At 42.9% G+C, this 25,646-nt stretch overlaps 2 protein-coding genes across 2 annotated transcripts in view; one reads left to right on the forward strand and one right to left on the reverse strand.

Annotated features, from left to right (window-relative positions):
* Positions 1-15,260, forward strand: part of FANCG (Fanconi anemia complementation group G) — a 24,475-nt gene extending 9,215 nt beyond the window's left edge. The window contains exons 7-14 of the mRNA XM_018560428.1: positions 576-722; positions 3,727-3,887; positions 4,738-4,804; positions 5,002-5,303; positions 7,512-7,552; positions 7,904-8,056; positions 10,476-10,614; positions 15,114-15,260. Of these exons, the coding sequence (XP_018415930.1) occupies positions 576-722; positions 3,727-3,887; positions 4,738-4,804; positions 5,002-5,303; positions 7,512-7,552; positions 7,904-8,056; positions 10,476-10,614; positions 15,114-15,255 (1,152 nt within the window). The 3' untranslated portion in view covers positions 15,256-15,260. The remainder of the gene's footprint in view (positions 1-575; positions 723-3,726; positions 3,888-4,737; positions 4,805-5,001; positions 5,304-7,511; positions 7,553-7,903; positions 8,057-10,475; positions 10,615-15,113) is intronic.
* Positions 15,261-22,775: 7,515 nt separating this feature from the next.
* The window catches only part of ALKBH2 (alkB homolog 2, alpha-ketoglutarate dependent dioxygenase), an 8,498-nt gene continuing 5,627 nt past the window's right edge, over positions 22,776-25,646 (reverse strand). Inside the window, exon 3 of the mRNA XM_018560440.1 lies at positions 22,776-23,103. Coding sequence (XP_018415942.1) covers positions 22,776-23,103 — 328 coding nt within the window. The remainder of the gene's footprint in view (positions 23,104-25,646) is intronic.

Below are 25,646 nucleotides of genomic sequence, written 5' to 3' on the forward strand. Positions count from 1 at the left end.
CCCCCCCCCATACCCAGAAATACCAGGTATTTTGCTTCCTTCCTGGTGGCCAAATGAAGCCGTGGGAGCAAAGCATAGGTTAGTTTTAAAGGAGACATGGATACCCAGCTGTGGCAGCAACTGCAATATCCAGCATCTGCCAGCAGATGGCGGCCTGTAGTTGTGGTTTTAGGTGTTTGGATAGGTATAAAATTGGTATGGGTCTGGACAGTGTCACTGATGGAGACAGTACAATGCTGTTTGTCCAACGGAGACAAAGGGTTTAGCGGGGCAGGTCTGTTCAGGAAGCAGTGTGAAAATAGTTTTATAATATATTCTAAGCTGGCTCTTATTCTATGTATTGAATTTTCTTGCAAATGTGAGATAATAATAGAGTGTAATGCTTCCTAGTGTAGTCAGTCACGATTTCCAAGGCTGGGTAAAACACCACTGACAACTTTGGGCTAGCTCAGCAGAATAGTGCAAGTAGCAACAAAGAAGCATTCATATGGTACTGGTTGGGCTTTAAAGTGCAATCCGTCTATTTTTGTGAGTCAGTGAACTTTACACCTGTTACAGTGTATTGTCTGCTCTAGGCAAAGCCACAAACAGCCCTGCAGTTCTGGAAGCAGGCTCTGAGTGTGAATTTTCAGTGTCTCCCAGCACTGTACCACACATCCCGCCTGTACAGTGACATGAGCAGGATGGAATCTGAACTGGAGGCTCTTGATCTACTCCACACTGTAAGTATGCAGTAAACATAAAATGGAATGAGGGTTTGTGTGCCTAGAACTGATTTTTACGATTTTGCAATACAGAATGCCACCTGGTGGTCACATTTAGTACTGAGAGTGAATCTCAAAAATACCATGTCTCTCCGGAAAGTATCCAGCCATGTAATATGAAAAATAGAGACATTTATTGAAGAAGATACAAGAAACGTTGTACGTAGAACAATGACACCTAAGTCCCCTTCAAAGTAGGCACCTAGGGACTCACACAATTCCCCCAGTATCTCTCCCACTGTTCAAAACACCCTGCAAAATCATTTGTTGGAATCGCCCATCAACTGCCTCATCGTCTTTTCCTGCATTTCATCGATGGTCTAAAATCTCTTCCTGTTCAAAGTTTTTGGAAAAGCCAGAAGTCGCAGGGTGCCAAATCTGGGCTGTAGGGGGGCTGAGTCAATTTGGTGATTGATGTTTTGGCAAAAAACTGCAGGAGACGTGATGCATGGGCAGGCGTTGCTGTGATGAAGCTGCTAATCACCAGTTGCCCATAGCTGTAACCTTTTTCGTTGTATTGCATCTCTCAACCGATGAAGAACATTAAGGTAGTACTCCTTATTTTTTGTTTGGCCTGGAGGAGTGTACTCATAGTGGACAACACCTTCCCAATCAAAAAACACAGTTAACATGGTCTTGATCTTGCTGCGACTCTGCCATGCCTTCTTCGGCCATGGAGAACCAGGCAACTTCCATTGGGACGACTGGGACTTTTTTTCCAGATCATAGCCATAGACCCACGATTCATCTGTGGCTATGACCTTCCTCAGAAAGTCTGAATCATTGGTAGTGGTTTAAAGCAAGTCATTAGCAACTGCAGCACGATGTTCCTCTGCTCTGGTAGCCAAAGCCGCAGAATGAATTTTGCCATGACACATTTCATGGGAAGATCCTGCGTCAAAATCTCGGACATGGTCGTTTTTGGAATCCCTAGATCAGCTTCTAGTTCTCGCACTGTCAGTCGCTGATCTTTGTTGCTTGCAGCCTGTGCACGTTCAACATTCTTAGGTGTTCTGCCTGTTGCAGGCCTCCCAGAACATCAACATTTTCTCAACCATCTTTGAAGTGTTTGTGCCACACTTTTATTTGCGCTGCACTCATTGCATCGTCCCTGAAAGCCTTCCGAATCATCCGAATAGTTTCCGTGGAGGAATGTTCAAGCTTAACGCAAAATTTGATGCAGATTCGTTGCTCTACTCGCTCAGTCATTTTGAATGTGATGGCCACACAGTAAACATGCTCACTCAACAATGTCTATTGCCCCTACTGACCAGTACAGTGAAGTCGTCATTGTTCAAAGATGCGCAGTCCAGTCCTCTCTCCTTGGCTGCCAGGTTACATCAATGTCACGCAAACAGTTCTCGTTATATTAACAATGGCTAGACTTTTTCTGGACAGACCTCGTTTGCTTTGTTTGTAGTGAATGTATTTTTTTATATCCATCTGTTCAAAATCTGTTTAGAAACAAAAAAACATATGTGTGCTTTATTTTTGTCTGCTTTTTACTATATTACCAATCTTTATTTCTGTACTCATATTTACAAATCCAGCCCATGATATTACTTTTCATTACTGCTGGTCCTAGATGAAACAGTCCAAATGAAACTAAAACCACCCTATATAAAGAGATGCTGTATGTTTACCTTATACATGTGTTAGTGTAGTGACGTAGGTGCCTGCAAGAGGAACCACAGCATACAGCAGAATAGGTATTCTACACACCCAGATGTATTGGATTGCTGCAGTGGCCTGGGATCACCTACATGGTGGATTTTTAAGACATGGGTGAGTGTACAGCATCTCTTTTTAAGGGGCGGCGTTTGTTTTATTTGGACCTTATAGTGGAAGGCTCACTTAAAAAAAGGACATGTTCGCTTTTGGTAAAACTGGCCACCTAACCTAGAAACTCCCCTTTCCAGGTGCTTGCTTACTTCAGCATGACAATCAACCTCCTCTGGTGTTTATTTCCTCCAGTCCAAAATCTTCTTTAGATCTGGCAGCACCAGTGCATCGAGCCCCCTATAGACTAGAACAGAAGCATCATTAGTCTCAGCGTATGGCTCTGTACAAGCTGCATGCACTATTTTTTCTGATTGGACCGGAACGCAGCCATTGATGTGCCGGGCGTTCCGGTGTGGACGATTGCATTGCAGCCTGGGGGGCGTGGCTGCGGTACCATTACCTTCAATACACCGCCCCTCCCACCCTAGAACGAAGCGAGCCGGCCAGGATGAGATCTAGTGCATTCTAGCACCGAATCCTGCTGGAACGCACTGGGGCTGGTGTGAACTAGCCCTGAGGGCTCACTGCACAGGCTCAGCAGCTCTAAAAAAGATTTCGGCCAAGAGAAGGTAAACAGCAGAAGGGGGCCATGGCTGTAATACTGAGAAAAGTGAGCAGCTCGGTGGGGGTTTTCTAGGTTAGGGGGATAGGTAGGGAGGGCTGAAGCTTTTACTAACAATGAACATGTCCTTTAATCAATTTCTCTCTGTTCTGTTTTTGTCACTATTGACCAATCGCAGTGTTATGCACCCTGCACTCATCCCGCAATGCCTGCTGTCCATCCACATCCACCTGCCCATCTGAGCACCTAAAGTCCTCCATACCCCCCGAACATCCAGAAGTAAATCCTAAAAACAGTTTAGAGGCTTGAGGTGTCACTTTAAAATGTTTCTATGTTATAGTTTATCTTTTGTATGACAATCATGTGCCGAGCTAAATAAATGTATACAATTCAGTGAAATATGTGATTTCCCATATTTCACTGAATTGTATACATTTATTTAGCTCGGCACATGATTGTCATACATGTTTTAGATATTTTTTATTTATCTTGAGTGCCTAGTAGCTCTTACTTGCATTTATTCACTGGCGCTGATCACTTATTGTTTTTATATAGTTTATCTTTGTTTACATGTTTATTAGTATCATTCTATGGAAATATTATTTATTTGTGTTTCAGGAATTAGAAAATCATTCTACGATGCCCAGCTTAACAGAGACCTTATTTCTGTTTAGAACTGAACTTCTGCTGAGCGTCTCAATTTTGAGCCGCTATCTCCATGTACCAAACTCCTGGGAGGTGAAGTATCTCATAGCAAATCATCACCTGAGAAGAAATAGGTAACGTACGCATGTAATCCTTCACGTTCTTTACACAGCACTTGCGCGCACACACACATGCAACAGGATGTATTCCACTATTGACTTGATAACACAGCAAAGGCTAATAGCAATCAGTAGCAACCCATTAGGTTTCAGCTTTCATTAGTACAATGTAGTCAGACCAATGTAAGCTTTCTGACTCGCTGTTAGGCCTTGTTCACACCAAATGCAGAGCAGATCCGGTCAGGTTTCTGCACACGCAGTGCAGTGGGTTGTGACGCGTTTTTGACGCGTTCCGTACCGGTTTTGGTAAAAAAAAAAAAACATTTTTAAAAGTTTAACATGGGCTTTCAGGCACTTGCATGCATTTTTTATTCGTTTTTGCGTTTTTGATGCGTTCCAGAGCAGGTAAAATAGGGCTTGCCGCAGTTTTTTCACCTGCTCTGGATCTGGTCTGGATCTGCACGCTGCGATGTGAACTGGAGGTCAAAATACCACAGGAATACATTGGACGCAGTTTTGATCCGGTCTGCACCTGCTCTGGTCTGGATCTGCTCCACGCTTGGTGTGAACAAGGCCTTACTGATTTGCAAACATTGTACCATGGGCAGAGGACCCAATTTTTCTCTGCTGCAGTTTCACTTTCACTTATAAACCTAGAATAACTGATTGCATAAGTTTACATCTCCTTTAATATGGAACACCTGAGGCTTAGGTGTTCCATTTTAAAGGAGAGGTATACTTATGCAATCAGGTCCTAAGTCATCACTGATGCAACCAATTCTTTCCTGAATTATGAGTAGGAGAGCGGGGCTAGAATATATCCTTTGGGAAAATCAATGAAGATAAATGATCTGTTTCTTTGCAGCACTGAACATGCAGCAGAACATTACATGGATCTGATGACCGCATTACTCAATGAATCTCAGGCAGAAGTAAGCAGTGGAGAAAGGCTTGTAAGGGCTTTGGCAAAAGCTCACTGTGCTTATTATTTATTTAAAAAAAAAAAAATCCACACCTGTGGATTCATATCGATTTTACCAAAGCACAGTTTGTGTATGACAACTGATATATGTTTACTCCCTGCAATGTGGGCAAATGTCTAATAATTCTTTATATTTGATTTTGTCAGAGTATGTATCCCAGCCCTGCTACCCTGCCCAGAATTCCGGTGATTTACCTGGAAGCTGCCGCAGCGCTTTTAGAAACTAAAAGGTTTCAGGACGCTATCACAGTGAGTGAAGAAGTGTTGGAAAGTCTCATTCACATCACAGCTGGCATCGCAACCATGGCGGAAGCAGAGACTAGTCACGAGTCTAAATCTTACATTGAAAAGCTGAACAGTGTCTTGTGGGCATCCACAGCTCATTTCCTTCAAGGAGAAGCTCAAGGGAAGCTGGGAAATCTTAAAGAGTCAGTTACTGCATACACTAGGTACGCTGAATGACACTTAAAAACCTAAAGATTTCTGATTAGATATGTGGGAATGCACAGCAAATGTGGGTGTAGATCTATGCTGTCTGGTCATATTTATAGTTTATAGTATCACTTACTGTCCTGTAAACACAACAGGGAATGAGAGGAAATCTCTCCTAAATAAGTGTGTAATTCCCATCTTAAGCAGGTGTCACCAGAGCCTCACTTCTTGTTCTTATGGCAACTCCAAAATGTAGGATTTGCCCTTACTTTTAATCGTCGTGATAATGGCAGATCTCCCCGGTGCTGACACAGGTGGCAATAAAACCTTAGGAGAGGGTCCAACCCTTCTCTACTGTTTTCATTTTGCATACCCTTTAAGACTGAAAATGCTGCCAGTTCATTTTAAGAGGGTGTCCAGTCTAACTGGAAATCTGTTGTTTGTTACACAGGGTATCCCTTGCTGAATCTTGCAGGTTTTACACTTTTTCCATAAAATAAAGCCTTAAATAAACTGGAGTCGCTTAGCAATAATCAAATTCATACTTAAAAACCCCCCACAACAAACACTTAAATGTGTGACTGCTGATAATATTACATTCCAAAAGGTTTTCACAGGGTCCTCCAAAGTAGAATAGTAGCCTCAAATCACAAGAAGGGGGGGAGTGGTCTTCTGTGATGGTTATAGTTTGAATATCTCCACGCCAGAGAGATCTATTAGATGTAGATGTTGTGCATGTTCTAAAAGCAATAGCCAGATATATTTGTTGTTCTCCACCTAGGAGAGAGGCCAAACTATAATCCAACTGGATCTACCCAGCTGTCATTATCCATTAAAGTAGGGGTAAAATCCCACAACATGCCAGGGAGCCTATAAGTATTACAGAAAGGTAATTGCTTCAGGTAATATAAAGGCAAAGCTCCTCTTATATCTCCAGGTAAAAATCTATACATGGAAAGTAACCGGTCAGTACTCTAAGACTGCTCCCTTCTTGTATAGGGGCACAGTGCCCTAACATTAAATGGAGTCTGCCAGTAGTGTTGAAAATTAGACAGCTTAAGAATCTGTGTGATTATGTTTGTGCCAGAGTATTCTCACTCCCAATACAAGTTAATGGGAATTCAAAAGCAGCTTGAAGGATGTCGACTGCAATTCAAATGCACTTGTCAATGAACTGGGATTTATCTCAGAATTGTCTCCAACTGATCTCAAATGCAAATGTATCTGTAAAAAATAAGTCAAGGCAACTGGACTTGCTGTATTTGTCTTGAAGACGTTTCACTGGACATCCGACCAGCTTTCTCAATTCAGAATTGAGAAAGCTGGTTGAATGTCCAGTGAAACGTCTTCAAGAAAAATACAGCAAGTCCAGTTGCCTTGACTTATTTTTTACAGATATACCACGACCTGGATGAATGAGAACCTTCACAGTCAAATGCAAATGGAATGTATCTGGAAATGAGCTGCATTGGTCCATTGACACAGGCCCTAACACTATTTTACAACTTCACGGATTACCACTTCCCTCCTGTATCCAGCAGTAGGTTTTACTTGGAAAGGAACCCACAGATGTTATACATAAAAGAGATATTGACCATCCAGCAGAAAACAAATGAGAGGTCTAGTAAACCAGTCCTGGCATCAAGGTAGTTGTCTCCTATATGAATTTTCCAAACCAACTCTGGCAATAAGTCACATGTCTCTTCACATATAATTTTCTTTTATGCCCATGCTTCCATAATAATCCAAGGTCACATTGGTATTTTTTGGGCCATATGCAGCCCTTCTGTCACTTCCTTGGGCCATCAGAGATTTAAGAATTCAAACGAGGCCCAAGCTGTCCTCCAGTGGATAAAAGCTACCCTTTCTTACGCAGGTATGTGGCTCAGTAGGTCCCTGGTTGTTTTAAGGAAATATCAGACCCCACGTGTAATTTCTGAGCTCCCACACCAAGTGCTGAAAGGGACAACCTAAAAACACACACTGCACAGATAAAGCAAAGGGCATCTGTGATTAGCGATCCTGATTGTGATTAGTGATCTAGCTCTGCTAGACTGGAAACATTACAATTTAATTTGCCACAGCAGGGTCCCTAACAGAGCCCCCCTCCCACCAGAGGCACCATAGCAGCCACATGGGCTGCTGTGACTATTGTTAGGCCACTGAGTTTGATACTTGTGCTCTAGATAATTGTGTTTTTGATACTTATGTCTTTTGTTTTTCAGGTGTATAAACCTAATGATGAAAGTTCAGTTTGCTGACTCTGGTGAGTTTTAGAGCTAACCACAGTTTGTGTTATAGTAACAGACCCCTAATAAATAATTGTGTTGCAGTGATGTAGCTAAAGACCCTTTCCTAAACAAGTGGTGCTTGAAATGGGCTGTTTTAGTAATGATTAGAGATTTTCTAGTAATGAACACAGGTATAGGTGAGTAGAGGTGTCATCATGCTGAGCTGTTTATGGAAGTCCTCTTTGTGTGAACTAATTGAGCTGGTGCCCAGATGGTCACCAAAGTGTTCTTATTGACCACACATGTTATTAAGAATTAAACATCCTTTATTGGCACTTAGTTTTTTTTCACACATTTAGGGTTTATGCTGTTTCCATGTGTTGCAGGTTTTTTTAAGGGTAACGATCACATCAAAGAGCTTAAAGTATTTACAGTTCTGAAAGCATCAGCCTTTTTGGGCAGAAGTCACCAGTTCTCGCAGATGGGGGATGAAAAGAGTTCCAAAATGAATGTGAGACTTGCCCTTCAGGCCATACAAGGTAAGATTTGCTGTTTTAAATATGAAATATTTTGTCCCTTCAAATTCCCAAAATCCCTATAACTTCCCTCCCCCTTCCCCTTTGGGAGGCAGTACTCTCCACGCTCCAGTGCTGCATTTTTTTGTCCTCCTCCGGCCCTGTCCCCAACTCCTCTAGTTATTTTCTGCATCATTGAGGACCCCAGGATGTCATGTGATGGGTCTAAAGATAAAAAGTACATATACTAAACCGTGCCCACTGGTCTTGGCTTCCCCCATCCCAACAATTGTATGCCAACTTACAAACAACAAGTAATATCCTAAAGCATGTTACCATACATTTATGAAAATTCAGCCCAAACCTGCCCTATTCATAGTTTTTAATGCATAATTTCATAGATTTTAACAAACAGAAACAAATACATTTAAAACTGCTGTAAACTTTACTGTTCTTCACATTTTGTTTTTGTTTTTTTAACATGTACACATCAATGTTCATCTTTTGCACTATATTATTGATCAGTGTTGAAAAATAAGACATACCAAAGACCAGTATAATCGATGCTTGGTATTCGATGGAGACCAGAGGAGCAGGCAAATCATGTTCCATGGAGATGATGTTACCAGATTTAAAACCATTTCTAGAGATCAAAATTCCAGGCACAATATGTTTGCTGGAGACCACTGTACCAGGCACAATATGCTTGCAGGAGACCACTGTACCAGACACAATATGCTTGCAGGAGACCACTGTACCAGACACAATATGCTAGCAGGAGACCACTGTACCAGACACAATATGCTTGCAGGAGACCACTGTACCAGACACAATATGCTAGCAGGAGACCACCGTACCAGACACAATATGCTTACTGGAGACCACTGTACCAGACACAATATGCTAGCAGGAGACCACTGTACCAGACATAATATGCTAGCAGGAGACCACTGTACCAGACATAATATGCTAGCAGGAGACCACTGTACCAGACATAATATGCTAGCAGGAGACCACTGTACCAGACATAATATGCTAGCAGGAGACCACTGTACCAGACATAATATGCTAGCAGGAGACCACTGTACCAGACATAATATGCTAGCAGGAGACCACTGTACCAGACATAATATGCTAGCAGGAGACCACTGTACCAGACATAATATGCTAGCAGGAGACCACTGTACCAGACATAATATGCTAGCAGGAGACCACTGTACCAGACATAATATGCTAGCAGGAGACCACTGTACCAGACATAATATGCTAGCAGGAGACCACTGTACCAGACATAATATGCTAGCAGGAGACCACTGTACCAGACATAATATGCTAGCAGGAGACCACTGTACCAGACATAATATGCTAGCAGGAGACCACTGTACCAGACATAATATGCTAGCAGGAGACCACTGTACCAGACATAATATGCTAGCAGGAGACCACTGTACCAGACATAATATGCTAGCAGGAGACCACTGTACCAGACATAATATGCTAGCAGGAGACCACTGTACCAGACATAATATGCTAGCAGGAGACCACTGTACCAGACATAATATGCTAGCAGGAGACCACTGTACCAGACATAATATGCTAGCAGGAGACCACTGTACCAGACATAATATGCTAGCAGGAGACCACTGTACCAGACATAATATGCTAGCAGGAGACCACTGTACCAGACATAATATGCTAGCAGGAGACCACTGTACCAGACATAATATGCTAGCAGGAGACCACTGTACCAGACATAATATGCTAGCAGGAGACCACTGTACCAGACATAATATGCTAGCAGGAGACCACTGTACCAGACATAATATGCTAGCAGGAGACCACTGTACCAGACATAATATGCTAGCAGGAGACCACTGTACCAGACATAATATGCTAGCAGGAGACCACTGTACCAGACATAATATGCTAGCAGGAGACCACTGTACCAGACATAATATGCTAGCAGGAGACCACTGTACCAGACATAATATGCTAGCAGGAGACCACTGTACCAGACACAATATGCTTGCAGGAGACCACTGTACCAGACACTTCATACTTCAGTAGATAATTACTGGAGATTTGAGTATCAGACACATCATACTTACTGGAGACCAATATACAAGATGCATCATATGGGGTGTAGAATAAAGTAACAGTGATTGTATGTTCACTCATAAAACATTCATGATTACGCCAAGTGTATTATACTCCCTGGAGGCAAAGATATTAGATATATTATACATGCTGGCTGAATATTGTGGTTTATACCCATTATTATATATATATTTTACTTACTGGAGTCTATGTATTAGAAACATCTTCTTCATCATAGGTGCAAAGGTTAGCTATAGTGTATTTTCAGTGGTTACACAATTTGAGCTGTTGTAAAAAAAAAGGTAAAAGTTACCTGAAATTAATATAATAGAAATTTTCTTTTTAGGGTTTCCAGGTACATTCTTCTGCCTTATTGGATTGTTGTGGAAGACAGAGCATAAGAAAGAAGTAGCCCATGAATTTAGGAGGTGGAGGTACCAGGGTAAAATGGAGTACCTACTTGAGCAATATGAAGAAATAAAGAGGTAAATGTATTCCTGAAAGTATTCTAAAATTGAATACAGTTTGTTTTAAGATGTAACCTTTTTTTAGGAAAAATAAAAAAGGGATCCCAAAAGAGTGCCAATTGGGAAAATTAGGGTAAGACAACATTTTCCCTTTGCCTACTACATGACGAGTGCCAAAGGGTTAACCATTTGGTTCTTGCCAGAGACATTTAGGAAAGTAACTAAGGCAGACCTGTCCAATCAGCTGCTTTACTTGAGCAGCCTCTTAACATTTACCCAAGACCTTTGGAATAAATCACAAAAGCAATGTGTAATTACTGTCAGTATAGTAAATGGCAGTCTAAGAGATTTCTTTACCTTTTCCTAAAATAATGCAGTATGTTTTTATATCTTTTTCAGTTTAGGTTCACTTTAAAGCATAAAGTGTATGTAAAGGCAAAACTTTTTTTTTGATAGAATGGACATGGATTAAAACCCCTGTCAGTTTTTTTCAGTATGTTTCCTCACCAGAGAGATGCACCCCTTTATTTGTCCTGCTGACTGTCGTCACTGAAACACAAAATAAGAGCAAATCCTAGTTTTTAGAGTTGTCAAGAGAGTGAGAGGCGAGAGGAAATCTAGTGGTGATAAATATACTGGAGACAGTTGGCTGACAAGACTGAGGAATTCTCCCACTTTGGGGAAATGTCCTCTCACTTCCAGTTACAGCTCCAGGACACAGACAAATAACACACAAACACTTTTCACTATAGGCAATACGTACCTACAACCCCACTGTTCTCAGATCTTCACTGCCTACTTGGTGCCGCACTGCTTTTTGCTAAAATACTCAAAGCAATACATGCATGTGTGCCATGGCCTGCATTCAGCTGTGCAAACTGAGTGGAAAGTCCGCCAGGCTGCAGATGTCTTTCTATTTAAAGTGGACCTGAACTTAAAAATGAAGAATTGCTGCGTTATAGGGAATATCTAGAAATGTTAATTGTTCCTAAGCATTACTCTGAAAATTTATACCATTTTGTCTGGAATTTCCTCTGGAAAATAGCAGTGCACTTCCTGTTTGCCCAAAGTGTATATATGTAGTGCATATCAGGCTGCTAGTTTGAGTTGATTTGGAGTCAGATCTGTTCTGATGATTTCATTACTGTTCTGCTCACTGTTCTCTTTGCTGGAGGCTCTGCTCTGACATGAGTAATCAGAGTCTACCTCTGCCAAGATGGCCAACTTCACACAGAGAGCAGAATAAGGCATGTTTAGGTAGTAAAAGATCAGCTGAAGGGAGACCACAGACAATACTGGTGACTAGCCCTTTGTCCTCTACTTGCCTTATTGTGGCCACAGCTTCCAAAGTGCAGTTCCTCTTTTAGTGAATAAAGGCCAAACCACACATTCGTAAGCAGGGGTTTCTGCAATATTTCCCCTAAGCGTCCCGATTCGACAAGCCCAGACCCTTTATCCCAATCAATGCCCTCCTCAGGGAACTTCAGGGGCTCCCCCTCCTCCATTTTGAGAGAGGAATTTTGCTGCTGTGTCTGAATTTATGGGGGAAAACATTTACCCCTATTGGAGGCCTCTGACCACAGGGGCTGCAAATGACCCAACTCATCCTCTCCCCCAGAGTCCATCTCGGTTCTTTCTCTGGCTGCTTCTGTTCTTCTCAATGAGAAGGATGAGATCTTAGCTGCTTCAGAGGACTTGGCACATGAGACGGTTCAGTCTGCTGATATATCTTTCAAACTTAAGGATTCCATTTCTGTCCTTATTGACACAGTACACATGTGCCTTAGCTTAAAGCATACTGTGTTGGCTTTGCCAAAGGTTACCAGCCTGGGTTCCCTAAAAATGCCTTGGCCTGCAGAAACCTTACCTATACACTTTATTTTACTGTCTGTAATGTACAGTGATTGGCCTCATCCTGAAAAAGATCTTCACCCCTTCCAGGCGTTTCTTTCAGCAATATCATATTGAAGAGGGGTGTACCTGAAGATGTGGGGTGACCTGGTTGTAGATCCAACTATTTCCTGTGGTACCAAAACTTTATTGGTCCTTGTTGAGGATGTTTAAAAATTACTTATGAAATCCACCCAGTTAGTTATTTTTTCCCTCGGGAGATCTTCTGGCCTCTGCAGGCATCAAGGATGCTTATTTGCACATCCCAATCCTTATAGCACATCAATGCTACCTGGCTTTGCTGTGGGCACACATTACCAATGTGTTGCCTTTTATTTTGGTCTGTCCACAGTGCCTTGGGTCATTACCAACGCGCTAGCCCCTGTTCACGGTCTGCTTTGCTCTTACGGTGTCCCCACTGTCGGCTTCGACCATGTCCAAAAGACAGTGCAGACCCTGCAGAGATTCGGGTGGATCCCAAATTTCCAGAAATCACCACATCTGACTCATCGCTTTGAGTATCTGGGCCTTATCTTGAATATGGGCCTTATCAAGGTCTTCCATCCAGTGGACATAGTCCAATCTCTACACTTTCACGTTTTGGACCATATGGTCGAGTACCACCCACCCAACCTTTTGTTCTGGGGCTAATGATGGCCACCTTGAGGAAATTCTGTATGCCCAGTTTCACTCCAGACCATTGCAACTCAACATTCTGGCAGTGTGGGAGAAGCAAGCTCAGTGTCTGGATGGTTCCATACACCTGACAAACATGATCAGGCTTGCCCTGACGTGATAAATCTCCAGTCTGGCACTGGAATCAGTGATGGTCTGAAAGGTGGGCTCTTAAAAGTTAGGAAATGTACTTTGTGAAAGTTCTACCATCGCATCTGGAAGGTGTACTTCGCTTGGTGTGAGGCAAGAAGTTTACATCCCAGGAATTTCCATGTGGGACAAATCCTGTCTTTTTTTTTAGTCTGGTCTGGATCAGCGTTTGGCCTTGATTACCATCAAAGGTCAAATCTTGGCCTTAGCAGCACTTTTTCAGAAACTGCTTACCTCTCACTCCTTAGTGAATACAGGGTGTTGCTCACATTGTTCCTCCTGTGACTCTGTGGGATCTCATCCTAGTCCTGGTGGTCCTTCAGAGAATCCTTTTGAGCCTATTAGGAACATTCCCTTGTCCACCCTTAACTTTGCAAGGTTGCTTTTCTCGCCCTCATCACTTCTGCAGGGTGAGTTTCTGAGCTGGAGGCTTTGACCTGTAAAGAACCCTTTCTTGTGCTACGTAAGTTTGTTTTGAGGCCTAGGGCCTCTTACTTTCCAAGGTGGTTCCTTCTTTTCATCGAAACCCGTACATTGTCTCACCATGTCCTACATCTAAACAAGAGATTTCCCTCCATTGTTTGGATGTGGTACACGCTTTTTGAGTTTTATCTCTCAGCTACAGACTCTTTACGTCAGTCTGCTGTTCTATATGTCATTCCCACTCTAGGCCCCGTTCCATCATCTCTAGAAGGATTCAACCACTCAACATTGTAGCTTATGACTTTAAGGGCAAGGGTTCTCCTTTCCTGTTCAAGGCCCACTCTACTAGGTCTGATAGTGCTTCCTGGGCCATTCAAAATAAGGCTTCAATTTCTCAGATTTGCAAGGCTGCTGCCTGGTCTTCTGTTCACACGTTTATTAAGTTTTACCAGGTGGACATTCAGGCTTCAGCAGATGCCAGCTTCGCTCATAAGGTTCTTCTGGCAGCCCTGTAAGCCGTAGGGACTTAACTTTTCTTTTATTTGTGGGCCTTTTAGCCGTTCATATTTTGTGCTGCCCACCCCTCAGTTGGACTGCTTTTGTACATACCACGGTTCCAGAATACTCCCACCCTGTGTCCTATACTGTATGATTAAGTTAATAGGATTTGTGTCCTACCGGTAAAATCCTTTTTTTTTTTAAGTTATGGGTCACTGACCCTTCTCCTTTATCTTATGATCTGCTCATGCTGTTATTGCTTGCTACAAATCTCAGGTTTTACTGGGAGTGGGAGAGGTCCTACCAGGGCTGACCTTACAGCTTTGTTTCCAGTGTCCAATCTCCATAATGCATGGTGTCAAAATACTTCATCCTAAGTCCTGTAATGTACTTCAAGAAAAGGATTTTACAGGTAAGACAAATATCATAATATAGGCAGCAAAGTGCCTAGCAACCAGCTTAAATTTTGTGAGACATATTGGCAAGAAAGTGAGTCCAAATAAGATGTGCTTTCTTTTGGAAGTAAAGAAATTATCATTGTGTACATCTTCACTGACTAATTAAAAGTATTGTATGTTTCTACTTGTAATTCTTCTTGTGTGTAAAGGTTCACAATATTTATTATCATTTATGTAACAATCAAGTCAGGTTTTTGCAGCAATTCATGGATTACAGACTTTTCCTGACAGTTATATATATTCTCAAGCATGAGTCCATATACATTTTTTCTTCATGTATGTGTCATCCCATTGCAAATAAGGAGACATATAGTGTATGTAAATTTAAAAACTCCAGACTTGCTTATATGATCAGTTTGACAAATTATTTCTGTCTTCACTATAATTTATTCTTCTGACTTTCTTTCCTACCATCTTTACAAGGTATTTGCCAGTGCACCTGATTGTTTGCATCCAAAAAAGCTTCTTGCTGGACAAGTCACTGGTTCAAGAATTGGAGGATTATTTGCAAAAGGAAGAAAAGGAAAATACTATTGACTCTTATCAAAACTTTACAAAATGTTGAGTAACTTGTTGGATTTACCATAAGCTGTTCCTCTATTAACAAATGATTTTGTACCAGAGTTTAGGTAAAATTTTTATTTGTGTACATATTTACAACTTGTGTTCCGAGTATAAATATTTTTTCAAAACATATCTACAGTGGTGACTGTTGGAGTTATGAAACTGTTGCTGTATGTTATGAGGTCAAGTCCCATCCATACCTTTTGTTATATGCTGGTTTCCATGAACTTACAAAGAAAAGGTTACGGTTAGCTTTTCACACAAGCCCAGTTGTGTCTGGTCACTAATGCAGACACAGAAGGGCATGAGTTCAAATAACAAGGACATCCAGACTGAATATTGGTTCATAGCAAACAAATGCAGTGTACTTAAGCGGTGGGACGATTAGAGATGTTGCTTTCGCAACTTAGGCAGGGATAGAGCCATGTTAGCAAAGGGAAATAGGGAAAAGGTTGGGCCCTTGAGGGGAGGACCCATGAAAGATCTGGCTTGCAGCTAGACTTGCTCTAGAGCAGTGGTTCTCAACCTGTGTAAGCTCAGGACCCACATTTGTCCTCGGTCATTAAGTTGCGACCCAAGTCGCACTGCAGTGGAACGCACAGCTTTGCTGTACCGCGCGTTGCAGTGCGGCCAATTGAACTGTGGGTAGGAGGTGTGTTTGGGGTGCCATTTAAATGAATGGCAACGCAACGCACCTCCCACACCAGAATGCATAGTAAGAGCGATTGCATAGTACAGTGTGTTAATCGTGCAGGACTGTTCGATTTAACACTCTGTATTAATGTGAACGGGCTCTCAAAAGCACTGACAGACACGCAGTCTCCCTACATTACAAGAACTAGAGTGGATCCTCGGCCTGGGGTCCAGTGTGGGCTGCTGTGCTGTGACGGTGCTCCATCTATGTGTGCATTGCTTGTACAACTCCCTTGCGTGCATTGTAGAGATGCTAGGAGCCAGAACGTGATGTCACTGCGGTCCATCCGAGGAAGCTGTAAGCAATGCAAAGCTCCAGCCCACCCCACCTCGATCTGACACTCAGCATATGAATGGCTGCTTGGCGCGTGAACTGATCGTGCTGCGCTAGGGGTAGGCTGAGAAGCCTCTCGCCTAGAAAAGTGGAAGGCATGCGGCGACCCACTGAGCATGGGCTCACGACCCACTTTTGGGTCACGACCCACCAGTTGAGAACCAAGGCTCTAGAGTATGTAGAGGGCAGAGGCCTCTTGCCATGTAACTTGTAGCATTGGTTTTATATTTTCTCGGCTTTGTATTTTGAACTCATTCCCCATGTATACCTTCTTTTTCTCTTTATTCTGGCTACCTCGGAGTTAAAGGTCAAAGCAGCTCTCATGGTCCCAGCTATGCTTCCCAATGGCATAGTCCACAGATTGCAGAAATGTTGTCATATGTTTGAATCTTGCAAAATGTTTGCATTCGTTCAATTTTACTCAGTTGTTACAAATCAAGTTTGTTAAACAGGTGACTGAGCAGTTATGATTTCTGATATCAGAAGAAACTAGAGTCAAATGAGAAACAAGGCACACATGGGACCGGAGCTCCAGCACTTGGGCTATGGCTACAAGTTCTTCTTTATGATGGCATTCATTCCTAGTTGACATTGTATTTCCCTATGTGCATATAGGGTAGCCTTTTGATCTGCTTCTTCCTGTTTGTTTATTTTTAGTGAACCGAGTCCCTATATCTAAAAAGCAGGTTGTGATGACCATGATGCATTGCTGACCATGCCAATTTAGAGGGGTTGTTAAAAAAATATTTTTCAAACATTGATCAGCTTACAGGATCATAGAACGCTTGCACTTTTTAACTCGAGAATAACTGTTGAAAATACTCAACAACTTTGATGTGAATTTTTTAGAAAAACACCAATCAACTGTCACTCTGTCCCTACTACTTTGGTTTTGGGCCCTTTTTGCATGCCTGGAAATAATACAACCAGTGTCCATACAAAGTTCAATAAACAAAACTACAGCAAGCATCTTCGCTAAGAGTAACTCTTCATCCCATGGCTGCCAGTTATGTGGATAGACTTTTATCTGCTGCACAGATATTCACCACCACAATATGCTGTTGCTATTGCTACAAGCCCCTTCTCTCAGGAGAGATGGCACTGGGCTCCACCGAGTGCACAGATGGACACCGTACCCTCCTCCCTATGCCCCTACCACAGAGGAATTCTCTTAACGGTGACCAAAACTGCTGGAGCCTTCAGAAACCACAAGTTCTACTGTCAACAGCCCTATAAGGACATAACCAATGTGATGGATAGGCTGCTTCTCTCCTCCTTCCCCATGCAGCAACGGTCTACCCAAAATCCATCTAGTCTTCAGAGATAATCCACAGTAGTTCATTCACCCCATACTAAAGTAAAACTCCAGGCAAACTGCTAACCACACAGTTGTTGTTATTATTATTATTATACAGGATTTATATAGCACCAACAGTTTCACAATTCAAGACAAGATGGTAAGGAGGGCCTACGATCTAAAAGTTGGAAAACAATTATGTTTATGGTTTTATTTGCCAAAGAATTTATAATTCTCTACAGCCATTCTTGTCATTTACACACATTTCCCACCCTGTAGAGCAGGGGTGCCCATAAGGTCAATTGTGATTTACCAGTGATCGCGATGTCCTCTCCTCCCGCCGGTGGGGCTTCTCTGGATCCCCGCTGCTCTCCCCATTTGTATGCAGCGGGGATCCGAGAAGAAGTGAAGGAACCGGTGGAGGACAGAGTCGCTGTCATAGAACTAATGCCGAGCGGATACCCGCTGCTTTTGCCCGGGAGAGCAGGGGGATCCATGGGAGAAGCTGAGCCCCCATGTGCGTGGCCGAGCGGCAGAGGATCGGTACATATCAGTGATATGTACCGGTCCTCTGTGCAGGACAAACACTGGACCGATCAGCTGAGTCCCCTGAGTTATAAATGAACAGGATGTGATTTACATCTCTTCCTGTTCATTCATGAGTTTCTCAATGGGGAGAAAGGAGGATAAGATGCCGGGGCCTCTAGGACGCAGTAAAAATAGCAAAAAAGTCAAGTGAAAGAAAATAGTAAAGAAAATAATAAAATAAACAAGTTAAGGTAAAAAATAAATGTAAATGAAAAATAAAAAAATGAAAGCTAACCCCTCTGCCCCCACCATCTGCATGCAAATAAACACATGCATAGGGCACTGTGTGTGTGAGTGGAGTGGGTGATTCGTGACCGTGCGGCAATCGTGCACGAAACCGTGCGGATGGCCAGGCGGTCACAGAATCACACAGCACTGCCGATCGCGCTGGCAGTGCCATTATTTTCTAATGGCACCCAGTGACGCCAGGCAGATTGCACGGTTACCATCTGCAATACCGCCCGTGCAATCGTGCATAATCATGGTTGAAAAAAACGCACGCCTGTCATGAAAAAAGGTACATGTACCTTTTTTCAGTTATTGCCCCGCGGATGTAACCCCATTGAAATCCAATGCGGCCACGTGGCAACCGCTGTATGCAACCGCACACGATCGCCCAAGTCTGCACCAGCCCTAAAGAGTAAGTTTACTTTCCCAAGTAATTTGGTAAAATGGAATTACCTGCACAAACCTGGTCCCCTCTCCCTCCCTGCTATACTTACCTTTCAGCAAATGGTCCTTCCCATCCACCAGTACGGGTGTACTATCTGTACCTGTGTCATGTATTCTGAATTTCGCTCGCAAATTGCAAGCATTGTTGGTCAGCACAGTCACCTGACGGTGCTGACCAATGAGAAGCGCTTCTTAGCACTACTAAATACGGCTTTGGTTAAATTAATTTTTTTGTATCAGGACAAGTAGATTGTCATGAGGGAGAAGTAGATTGGGCCCCCGCTTTAGTCCTTGGACAAGTAGTTATTTTTTTTGTTTTTATTCCACACCCCTGCCCTTGGAGATAATGTTCCTAATTTTCAGCCCCACTGTCAAACAGACAAATTAGAGTTATTGTCAAGTTAACTGATACTACATGGTGTGGGCATCTAAGCTGGTCATGAAAGGGTTAAACAAGAAACATAACAGGGGCATTTTTATATCTATTTTGTTTGACCTTAGTTCTATACTTTGTATTACATATTGCTTTATGTGCCTCCACTGGAGAGATTTACCATCTCTGTCATCAGAACAGAACGTAATGGGAATTGCAAACTTTTTCAAGTTTACCAGAACAACAAAATAGGGAGATTCTTACAGCGGAGCCACCTCTCCTGGTGACAATTTCTGTTCACTTCGTTGACATTTCTTCTCAATTCCTGTTGTTTCTCTGGGACAGAGATTGAGGGGGGGAATCTACCAACGAAGTCATAGGCAGCACCAAAAAAAAAATAAGTGATGAAAGGGGCTTTAACCATTACCTACTAAAAAATAAAATACGTTTTGACTATAAATGCACATAAATCATTTAATCAAAGTCCTCGGGGTACAGTTTGTTCACACCATGTCCAGACCAGGACAGTTTGTTCTAGGACCAAAAAAGCATCCCAACATATCCCTATGTATTTCTGGGCTCTGCTCAAACCAGCGCAGTCTGTTCGGGTCCAGACAAAAAAAAAACTGCTTGTCTCATTTTCCCTTTTCTGGAACACATGGAAATTTTTATTATTATTATTATACAGGATTTATATAGCGCCAATAGTGTGCACAGCGCTTTACAATATAAGGAAGACATTACAGTCACAATACAATTCAAGACAAGATGGTAAGGAGGGAAATGCATCAAAAATACATGCAAACACACTGGACTGCACCTGAAAGCCTATTTTAAAGCTGCTACTGCTTTTGCAAATCTGCTCCAGATCAGAACTGCCCGCACCTGCAGTTCGATGCTTTTTGCCACGATTTTACAGGTTTTTTTTTTTTTAGCTTAAAATGGGCTTTCAGATGCAGTTCAGTGAATTAGCATGTGTTCCGTTACGATCAGGTGCAGCTAAAATGTGGCAACCAGGATTTTTTCCTGATTGCACTGGTGTGAACAGAGCACCAGAAATCCCATTGGAAAGCATTGTGCCAAACTGAACGGACTGCATCACAACTGCGTCGGTTGTGAACTAGCCCTAAAGCTGCACTTTTTAGGAGGAGTAGCAACACAGGCTGCAAAGAAGCCACAGAGGATACAAAAAGGGGAATGCACTTTCTAAATGGTTTCTCTAACTTATTGCCAAAAGTCTGACACCATATCCATAAATGTTTCAGAGCCTTCCTCAGCCTTTACTCTCCCAAATGTTTTTATTGCATATGCCACAGGACTTATAAATCGGTTTTAATGTGTGCCTTTTTAGGATCTTAACCATCCTGCCAATAGAAATAACCAAACATAAAGGAAGCCTTAACCCCTTCATGACTGAGGCCCTTTTTTCATTTTTTGCACCCATGTTATATTCCACATTTTAGGCCTGAAAATGACGTAAAACCCCCACGCTCCGATCCACCAGCGCTGACTGGTCGGAACGGACAGGGGAAGGGGCGGATACAGCCGGCTCTGCCTCTAGATAGGCAGAGCCAGCTGTCAGTCACGCTGCTGGGCAGATCCAGACATAATTGTCGTGATCCGCTTCAGCTGCGGCGTCTCAGTATACCGTGAGCTGCAGCTTGCGGTATACTGAGCTCAGGGTGACGGGAGGACGCTAGTTTGTGTCCTCCCGTTACCCTAAGGAGAACTATGGGGAAAAGCCTTAACCCCATAGTTCTCCTTTAAAGGCACCACAATAATTCAGAACCCAGTATACCAGACAGTCCTACCTGAGCCATCTGTTGGCAAGTTCAGGAACAGGGAGTTGGGGTGCCCACTTGCTGCTAATCCACGAGTCTCGGTTAAGAACACTTAGTATATGTCCAAAACATATATAAAGTCCCCCAGCTTCCTAAATTCTTGCTGGCCAATAGCTAGCATCGTCTGGATCAGACACCCTCTGAAAGGAGAGTGACATAATTTTCGATCTGGCATTCGACCTAGATTATCCAGCTTGGCTTACTGTCTCCAAGCCCCCTTCTCATGAGATTGGTCAATTGAGGTTGTTTGTGGTGCACTGCTAGTGCCTACAGATGATGGCTGTTGCTCCACCTGGCCAGAAATCAAACTGTTGGGCAAAGATTATCTCACAGGCTGGCCAGTTTCCTTGCAATCTCCTTTAGATTTAAAAAACTATGAACTATGTAGCACATGGATCTACTTATGCAATCCTATTAGTTAATATTTATTCAGTCAAGCCTTAGCAATATACAGATAAACCTAAAGAATCAGATGACCAGCTTTAAGCCTATGGGACTCATATGATCTGCTGTGGGCGGTGACAGCTGTCACTGTGTTGTACAGTGCCCCTGACTTGCAGCAGGAGGAATCAATGAGACTCGGCGATCTGGCCCCATTCGCAAGTGTAAATGGGGCCTTAGAGACGAGCATCCTCTAGCAATAACTATCTTTACAGACTGTAGATAAAGTTTCTACTATGTTAATGAAAACACAAATAGTGCACCATCATACACATTTATTTACACAATTGCATTATAGTTATGTATAAGAATACAAACAATAATTAAATATGGATCCAATGGACAAGAGATTCTTATTTTTTTTCACCTGGGTCTTTTATATTTCAAGATTATCTGTTGCAGCTTTATAAACCATGTAATGCCTGATTATCTTTAATATACAAGCATTAGCTGAAAGGCGTCACAAACCTATGGGCATTTTGAAATTTTTGAAATGGAGGCAACTTGCAGTACAATCTAGATTATTGGTTCTCAACTGGTGGGTCGCGACTCCGTGTTCAGTGGGTCACCGCAGGCCTTCCACTTTTCTAGGCGAGAGGCTCCTCAGCCTCCCCCTTTCACAGTACTGTCAGTTCTCACACCAAGAACTGAGTGTCACCCTGAGGTGGGGTGGGGCTATGGCCGCGAGGGAGTTCCATTCATACGTGCATTGCTCACAACTCCCTCACGTGTCTTGTAGAGGCGCCTGGACCGGAGATGCGTCAAATCCCGCCACCTCTATAGGACCCGCAGGGGAGCTGTACCATCAATACACACATGGATGGAACTCCGTCACAGCACAGCAGCCCACACTGGACCCCAGGCTGAGGATCCACTCCAGTTCTTGTAAAATAGGGAGACTGGGTGGATCTTAAAAAAAGAACAAAAATAAAATTTGTGTGGATTGTGTGTGTGAGATTGTGTCTGTGGTTGTGTATGTATGTCAGTGTTTTTGAGGGCCCATTCACACTAGTACAGTGCGTTAATCCCACAGTCCCGTACGACTAATGCACTGTAACGCGATCGCACCTACAGCGCATTCTGGTGCAGGAGGTGTGTTGCATTGTCATTCATTTGAATGGCACCCAAAATGCACCTCCCACCAAGTTTGATCGCCCGCACTGAAACGCACGGTACTGCAATGTCGTGCGTTCCAGTGCAGTAGGACTTGGGACACGACTTAATGACCAAGGGCAAATGTGGGTCCTTACACAGGTTGAGAACCACTGATCTAGATAATCTCCTATTTCCCAGGCTCTGTTTTTCTCTGGTTCTGTGACATAAGTTGACGGAAAGTTAAGTTAACTCTAGGAGCAATCACTTTCCTTCTTACTGGAAGGCTGTGATACCAATAGACATTGGTTGGAAAATTCATCATAAGCAAGCTTCCATGTTCCAGTTCTCGCTTCACGGGCTGAATTTGAGATATGGAATTTTTGCTGCGGGCGTCTCTGTGCCGGAAGACAAAATCCCTGCAGGCTCCAAAAGACACAGAAGCAATAGGACTCTGTGGGACAAGCTCCTTCTCGTCATCTCTGTGGTCACCTATGTGATCATTCCCATCTTTGTACCTTCCGACAGCAAAAAGGAAAAAGAAAAAATCATTACCTTCCTTTCCTAGAAGGAAATCATTTTCTATGTATTTCAATCTGTTCTGTGGGTTTATGATAGGCTGAATACACAATTTTAACTTGTTTGACAATGGGGATCAGTATAATGCCAGGAGTGATCTACAAACTATATGGGAATCTTAACAGATAACATCTCTTTAGCAATCATAGCAATCAGCTGACTTTTAAAAAAATATAATTTTGCCTGATTGACGCGTGCCGGCAGAAATCTTGGTGATGGACGCTGGCAGAGAGAGGAGGGGAAGTTCACCCCTCGGGATGAGGTATGCCGCCAGGTCCCCTCCTCTCTCCTGACACTGTCGGGCTCCTCGGTCCATGACCGAGTGCCTGACTTTTTAGAGGGGGTGACACCAAAATGACTGTCAGTCATTTTGGTGTCACCCCTGCAATAGTACAAAAAGGAAGATACTTGCTGCACTCCTTACTGGGGTTCCCATATGGATATGCAGACGGGTGCTCGAAATGATCGTGGATGGTGCCGCCACATATAGATATTTGAGGAACGTCACCAGCACACCAGATTAATGACTGCATCAAATGTTTAGTTATTGTCGTCTGCTGCATCTTGGTTGCAAGCGCTTTTGGGGCCACGCAGGGTCCCCTTCATCAGGCTCAGAGAAGAGGGCCGCACCCCCCTTGTGACGCCACTGGCTGGAAGCACTTTAATTGAAGGATAAGTTCAGCCCACCCTTAGGGATCCCAGGGATCTCCAGAAAAAAAGACTTTTAGACAAAGTTCACGTATCCTTTTTTTTCCTCTTTTTCTGACCAAACCTAACTCATCTTCTCTTTCCACTGATTCATACTTACCTTGACTTAACAGCATCCGCCTCAGGTGTTTGTTTACATTTAGCACCGTAAGTCTCACTCTTCTGACTGCGTCTGCGCATTACTGCCCCATAGACTTCATAGAAGTCAATAGGGCTGTAATGTGCAGGCATGACCAAGAGAGCGAGACTTACGGTGCTAAATGTAAACTAACACCGGAGGCCACAGCCGGCCCTCAGATCTGGATAAGCATGCATCTGTGGAGGGGGAGGATGGGTTAGAAAGAAATTAAGTTTCTTTTAAAGTCTTTTTTTTCTTCTGGACATCAGCTCCCTCTGGAGATCTCGCAGATTTCTAGAGGTGGGTTACATAGTGCTCTGGGAAAACATCTTATCAAGACATCATCCAAGCATAATTGAACAAAACTTAAAAATCAATGGGCAGAATTGGTCATGCTGAGGATAGGAGTCCTAATGTATACATCATGTGAATGTATGCATTTAGTAAACTCAGAGGTATGCTCTCTGTTTATGAAGCTCATAACTGAAGACAAAAAAAAAAAGAGCTGTGCATAACTCTAATCCTCGAGAGTCATATACAGTCCAGGATTTTGAGTCAGACATCATCATTTTGCTTGGTGAACTATGCTTTACTTGATGTGCTTATCCTGGTCTTTGGCCTGTTACCTGTGCTATCATCAGTCTGTGTTTACTTGTCTGGAACTTGGATTCTGCATAGGATTGGTTTGTCTGTGCATTATTTGACCATCAGCCCGCTGACCCTGCCACTGTCTGCTGCTTCCTCTTACCATCTGTCTGAGGACTTACATTGCTTAAAGTGCATTTACACTTTTGCAACCAAATTTTTATAACACCTATTTTATACTTGTTACAAGTTGCCATTCACATAGCGTAACATAAAGGAGAACTATGAGGTGAGTGATTTTCACTCATCCTCATAGTTAGAGCTGACCTGTGACAATGAAACTGTCACACGTCGGCTCTATAGATCGGGAAGTGAACGAACACATACCATCGCTCGCTCACTTCCCGATCATCTCCCTGCAGAAAGCCGTGACTGTCAGTCACCGATCCCCGCAGGAATTCCTCTCCGTTCCTCCAGCACTGACTGGCAGAGCCCGCTGTGAATGAGCCAATGGGGTGGATCCAGACAGTATTGTTGGGATCTGTCCCAGCTGCGGTGCTCGCAGTATATAGTGGGCAATAGCCCACTATATACAGTACTAAGCTTTGGGTCACAGGAGGAGGTTAGTATATGTCCTCCCGTGACCCTAAAGAGAACTATGGGATAAAAAGGTTACCCCATCGTTCGCTTTTATTTTTAAACATTATTGCTTACTATTTTACCTGCTTTTTCTTGCAAACGTCAAAGCTGAATTGTTTCCATTCTCTGTAATTTTAGGGAGGGGGTTAGGGAGCTATGTTTCCCATAATTATCCATGTCCGTACTGTGCTGGCATATGTCATTATCACTTGTGAACTAGATTTGAAACCTGTCTGCCCTAGCATGTTAATAAGAGAAAACTCAGTTTGACCACACTTTGCCTTGAGGACAGACTCACTTTAAAAATGTTCAGAGTAACTTGAAGTTTGTTTAAAGGCCTGCACCCAAGAAACATCTAAATAGGTAATATATATAGATAGAAAAAAAACATGTAGTGGTGTTTTCTCAAATTTGACTGCAAAAGTGGAATAT

The sequence above is a fragment of the Nanorana parkeri genome, unplaced genomic scaffold, assembly GCF_000935625.1.
Source record: "Nanorana parkeri isolate BGI_ZX_2015 unplaced genomic scaffold, ASM93562v1 scaffold18, whole genome shotgun sequence".
NCBI lineage: Eukaryota > Metazoa > Chordata > Amphibia > Anura > Dicroglossidae > Nanorana > Nanorana parkeri.